General features: G+C 38.1%; 1 protein-coding gene across 1 annotated transcript in view; it reads left to right on the top strand.

Moving 5' to 3' along the window:
- The window catches only part of WDR93 (WD repeat domain 93), a 36,697-nt gene that overhangs the window by 14,277 nt on the left and 16,420 nt on the right, over positions 1-6,000 (top strand). Inside the window, exon 8 of the mRNA XM_019640038.1 lies at positions 4,259-4,343. Within this exon, the coding sequence (XP_019495583.1) occupies positions 4,259-4,343 (85 nt within the window). The remainder of the gene's footprint in view (positions 1-4,258; positions 4,344-6,000) is intronic.

A 6,000-nucleotide genomic window follows, 5' to 3' on the forward strand; every position in this document is an offset into this window, starting at 1 on the left:
GGGAGAGGCGCTAGCCATGTGTTCACATGGTCACATATTTTTGTAAAATTGGCAAAAGTAACATTTTTTAGCCATAATCACTTAAGACCACTGTGTCTTTTCACTGAAACTACCCCTCTGTCATAATTTCCCCCATCTTGGGTGGTATTAGGGTGGCCATGGGCATTTTGTGTTCAAAACTGTGTTCTTTTTCTTACAGAGGTCCCTAAAATTGTAGGTACTTTGGGCTCCATGAAGCCCAATTGGCTCCTGCCAAAAAAGCCCAATCTGTGTTGGAGTTAGGGAGAAAGTCTGGGTTTAAATGCTTCTTAAAGAGATTTTTCAACCAATCCCGTTGCAAGTTCCACCAGCACTTCAACTTCCAGAGATACCTGGAACTGCCATTTTCTTGAGTTTTAGGGGGTTTGTGGTGTACATCAGGGGGCTCCTAGTTTTTCGCCCTTCCTGGGTTCAGATCTAACTTTCCTGGTTCTGCTAAATCATTTAGCTCCCTGCTTTCCAGCTTCAAATTTTCTCGCTTTTGTCTCCTCTTTCATTCGCTTATTCCTTATGAATTTATTCCTTGAAAAAAAAAAAACACCTCACCTTTCTGTCACTTTCATAAGGTTTCAGAAGAGAGAGGAGTTAAATGTACGTGTTCATTCTACCGTCTGTATTTTCCAGCTAGCTATTGCTAGCCCACAGCTATTTTATATGTGTAGTCATCAGGTCCTCCTTAGTTGCAGCAAAGAAATTGGAAGGACATCAAGTTTCAGAAAATTGGAAGGAACCAAGGGAGGGAAGGCAGTGAAACCGCTGTACGTAGCCAGGCCTCCTCCACCTCCACTGCTGAATGTCACCAGCCCCAGGAGACACAGCCACCAAAGCTAAGGCTGGACTTCCCACGGTGGCTCTCCACAGGGCTCTTACATGGCTGCCTCCACTGTGAATAATTTCTCTACTATTTCGGGATCTCTCTGTCCCTCTCTCAAGAGTCACAGGCCTGGGCAGGAGCACGCAACTGGTTTACCTAGGTCATGTGCCAACACTCTAACCTCCAAGGGATAGGACCAAATACCTGGCCCCTTCAGTTCCTTAGAGGGAGACAGGTTCTTCCAGACTCACACAACAGGGGGAGTCCCCTCAAAACAGAGAGCCTGTCTAGGGCTGGAGGGCCAAGGAGATGACAAATGTCTTCTACACTGGTACATAGGAAAGCTAGTGATTTTTAGATGTTGATTCTGTACCTGGATCCCAGGGCTAAGATTTGGGTGAGGTCAGTGCGGCACTTAAGGTGTAAACTCAAAAAGACACTCTGTCAGGCAGGGGCAGGGTGGGCCTATGAGTGAGCGCCTCCTTAAATTTCACACCCCGGCTGCCTTACTCCCTAGTCTCAGCGCTGTTGGCCTCCTTCCTGAACTTGATTAGTCCTAACGGTTTGCCAGCTGCTACTCCTGTGTTTTCTAGATGGAGATCACAACTGTAAATACTGCAACTTTTCCTCTTTCAAGTATTTATCCCTCCTATTTTGTTGCTCTTGCCTTGTTCCGTTTTCTGGGATCTCTAGTAAAATGTTGAATAATAGTGATGACGGCAGGCTGTCCATGACGCTGGCAATGCTTCAAGTGTTTCACTATTAACTAAGGAGCTCACTATACATTTTTTTTTTAGCATAAAAAGCCTTTCTCAAGTTAAGCATGTGTCCCCCTAGTCTTTGTTTGCTAAGAGTTGGGTGTGTTTTTTTAATCAGAAATGGATATTGAATTTTATCAAATACTTTTCTCTCGTCTTCTGAGATGAGTTTTTCTTCTTTCATCTGTTTATGTAGTGGATTGCATTCAGAGATTTTCTAATGTTGAAACATTCTTCCATTCTTGGGTACTCCATACTTGGTAATAATTCATTTAATTACAATATCAATCTGCCTTGCTAATATTAAAATCCTAAATAAAACATCAGCAAAGCAAACTGACAGTTCTGTGTTCACAGATAGTATCCACGTTCATACCTGAAATTTGCCTATGGTAGTGTGGGTTTCTTTCTTGTGGTTTTCTAATTAGCATTTGGTATCAGTGTTGTGCTAGCCTTATAAAGAAAGTTGGATATCTTCCCCTACAACCCCAGGTCTAAAAAAGTCCTGGAGTCTTATCTAGCAGTACAATTTTGTATTGTTTTCCATTTCTTCTACAGTTATTAGTCCATCATTTAAAAAAAACTCGAGTCAATTTCAGTCATAATTCATTTAATTAGTGTAGTTATATGTAGATATATGTAAATAGATGTGTAAACATTTAGATATTTATACAGTATATTTACATATCTATATATTTACATATGTATATGCAGTATAAATATCTAAATATTTATACTGTAAAAATAAGTGTCAAGTAATTCCCCTTTCTTTTTCTTAATATTATTTATTTGTACCTTTTAAATAAACTTCACAAATCTAACTCACTGATTTTAACTTGCTAATATTTGGTTAATAAGTTTTGTATCTATGGTCATAAAGGATATTTTTAGTTTTATTTTCTTATTACATCTTTGGCTGTGCTACCAGGGTGATGCTGGCCTCACATAATAAATTGGGAGTGCTCCTCTTCTAGTTTCTGGAAGAGTTTGTGTAGAGTTTCTTACTAAAATGTTTGATAGAATTTATCAATAAAGCCATCTGGTCCTGGAGTTTTCCTTGTGGAACTACAAACTCAATTTCTTTAACAGATAAAGGATTAATCAGGTTATCTGTCTCTTCTTAAGCAAAATTTTCTATTTTGTGTCTTTCAAGGAATCTGTTCATTTTTTTCTAAGTTGTCAAATTTATCAGCTCAGAGTGATTCATAACATTCCCTTATTATCCTTTTTAAAATCTGTTTTTATGTATCTGATATTGGTAATTCATTTCTGATATTGGTAATTTGTATTTTCTCTGTTTTACTTAACAGCTTGACTAGAGGTTTGTCAATTTTATTGACCTCAAAGAACCAGCTTTTCATTTCTTTTTCTCCATTGTTTTCTGTTTTCTATCTAATTTCCAGTTTGATTTTTATTACTTCCTTTCTTCTGCTTACTTTGGGTTTAATTATTTCCTGGTCTTCTAGTTTCTTAGGGTAGGTGCTTAGTTTACTGATTTACGATCTTTCTTCTTTTCTGATACAGGTATTGAGTGCTCTAAACTCACATCTAAGCACTGCTTTAGCTGCATCCTTTAAATTTTGATATGGTATGTTCTCATTTTCAAAAATACTTGAGAATACTTCCTAATTTCCTTCCCGCGCCCCCTCTTTTTTGACCAGTGGATTATTTACAAGCATGTTATTTAGTGTCCAAATACTGGAGATGTCCCAGATATTTTTCTTTTTTTGTTTTATAATTTAATTCTGTTGTAATCAGAGAACATACTTCATATAATCTGAAACCTTTTAAATTTATTAAGATTTGCTTTATGCCTAGAATACAGTTTATCATGGTGAGTGTTCTATATGCACTTGAAAAGAATGTGTATTCTGCAGTTGGTCAAGTTACTCACATCTTCTATATCCTTACTGCTTTTTCTTCTATATCCTTACTCAGGGGGTTCCTAGTTTTAGCACTGAAAGCCTCACATCCCAGGCAACCCCTCAATCCCAGGCAAACTGGTATGGTTGGTCACCCTCCCTGGAAGTGTACTGATTCTCTGTCTACTTATTTTGTCAATTATTGAGAGAGGAGTGTTGGAATCCCTAAAATTGTAGATTTATCTATTTCTGCTTTTACTTCCATGAGTTTTTGCCTCATGCATTTTGAAGCTCTGTTATTAAAAGTATAAATATTTGGAATGTTACGTCCCCTTGATTAATCATTTTGTCATTATTCAATGACTCTTTGGTCCCTGGTAACATTCTTTGCTCTGAAACCTATAATGTCAGATATTAATATAGCCACTCCAGCTTTCTTTTGATTAGTTTTACAAGAGGTATCTTTTTCTATGCTTTTACTCTGAATATATTTGTGTCTTTATATGTAAAATGAGTTACTTTTTGGCAGCACATACTTGGGTCTTGCCTTTTTATACACGCTGACAAACTCTACCTTTTAATTGGAGTGTTTAGGCCATTTATACTTAATATGATTATTCACATGTCTGGGTTTAAATCTACCACTTTGGTGTTTATTTTCTACTTGTCCCACCTGTTTTTCTTCCTTTCCCCTCTTTTTCTGCCTTCTTCTAGAATGAATGTTTTTAATGAGTCTGTTTTATCTCCTTTGTCAGCTAATTATCTGTGCCTTTTCCTTATTGTAGGATACAGACATTTGTTTTAAAGGAGACATTAAGTTCAGTCTTCCAGCTCACATAATGAAGATTAAACCACCCAAACCAGTTACGGGTCAGTATGATTCAACTAATACTCTTTCATTTTGCCATTGATTTCTCAGATTTGCCTTTCTTTGCCTTTTTCCACATTTGCATCTTTTCTATTTATTGGCAGCAATATCTAAATTACAAGTATAGTTCTGAAGAGGAATTTTTTTAAAGTCATAAGCTCTGCGACCTAACGACAAAAATTATAAATGTTACGAGGATACAGTTCACTATCAGAATTGGGAGATCAGGAAAGAGAGGCATCTTTCCCTGAGTGCTAGTTGGAGTTCACTCATTCCTATATTCCTGTGTTAGTTCATTCATCAGTATAGTAAGTCTTTACTTAATGTCATCAATAGGTTCTGTGACTTTAAGCGAAATGATGTATAATGAAACAGTTTTACCGTACACTAATTGAGATAAACAAGAGTTAAGTTCCTACAGCATCTCATCAAGGTTATAAGGAAACAATGTTATTTGAAGACCTGTTGTATTTGCTGAGTGCCAGTAATACTGATCAGGCACAGAATGAGTAGGACACGTCTCAGATACCCTAAAAGCAACTGGTCTACTGAGGCAGGATAGGAGGAAACCGCCATAGGAGGCTGTGATAAGTGCAGGACCATGAAGACGAAGGAGTGACTAACTCTGACCCGGGAGCAGGAAAAGGTGTATCAGAGGGAGGGACCTTTGGGGGGGGGTTTTCGAAGAATAAGTGGGAGTTGGTCTTGGTCATAAGGAGCAGAGTTCCCCTGGGAAGTCCACTGTAGGCACAAGACACAGAGTATCCTCTCAGTATACTCTCACACGTGACCCCAAAGATATAGCTACAAGAATGTTCACTGCAGTGTCATTTATGAAGGCAAAAGGCTGGTTAGATCAAATCTGGTGCACTCATACAAAGGAATTCTTGCAACCATTAAAAACAAAGAGGGAAAGGGGTGGCCAGTTAGTTCAGGTGGTTAGAGAGCGCAGGCTCATAACACCAAGGTTGTTGGTTCGATCCCTACATGGGCCACTGAGTTACACCCTCCACAACTAAATTGAAACAACTACTTGACTTGGAGCTGATGGGTCCTGGAAAAACACACTGTTCCCCAATTAAAAAACAAAACAAAACACTCCTAGATGCCTTAAGACAAAAAAAAACAAAAAAAAAAGAAGAAGGAAACACAAAAGTCCACAAAGAGCCAATTCACTCATGTCAAAGAACATGGTGATATGATTTGCTCCACTGAGATTTATTATAAGCAACAGTAATTGAGACAAGATAGAAAGATGAGTGAATAATAGAAAGGAATATATACATATATATATACATATAAAATATATAGGAATATAGTAGACAGAAGAATAGATGAATGAAACAGGAAGAGGTAAAGAGATCCCAGCATGAACGGACAGGTGACCCCTGACAGAGGTGGCACCCCAGAGCAGTGGAGAAAGGACGGCCATTTCAATCCGCAGTGCTGGTTGTCCATATGGAAACAAAAGTGAAACCCGAGCCCTGCCTCATATCATACACCAAAACAAATTCCAGATGAAACACAGAAGTAAATATGAAAGTCTTTTTTGTTTTTTTGGTTTTCTTTAAGATTTTTATTGGGGAATTGGGGGGATGGGAACAGCGCTGGGGAATTGGGGGAAGGGGAACAGACAAGTTGCTGTCGTTTTGTTCTTCA

This window comes from Hipposideros armiger, unplaced genomic scaffold (assembly GCF_001890085.2).
Source record: "Hipposideros armiger isolate ML-2016 unplaced genomic scaffold, ASM189008v1 scaffold_48, whole genome shotgun sequence".
NCBI classification, from domain to species: domain Eukaryota; kingdom Metazoa; phylum Chordata; class Mammalia; order Chiroptera; family Hipposideridae; genus Hipposideros; species Hipposideros armiger.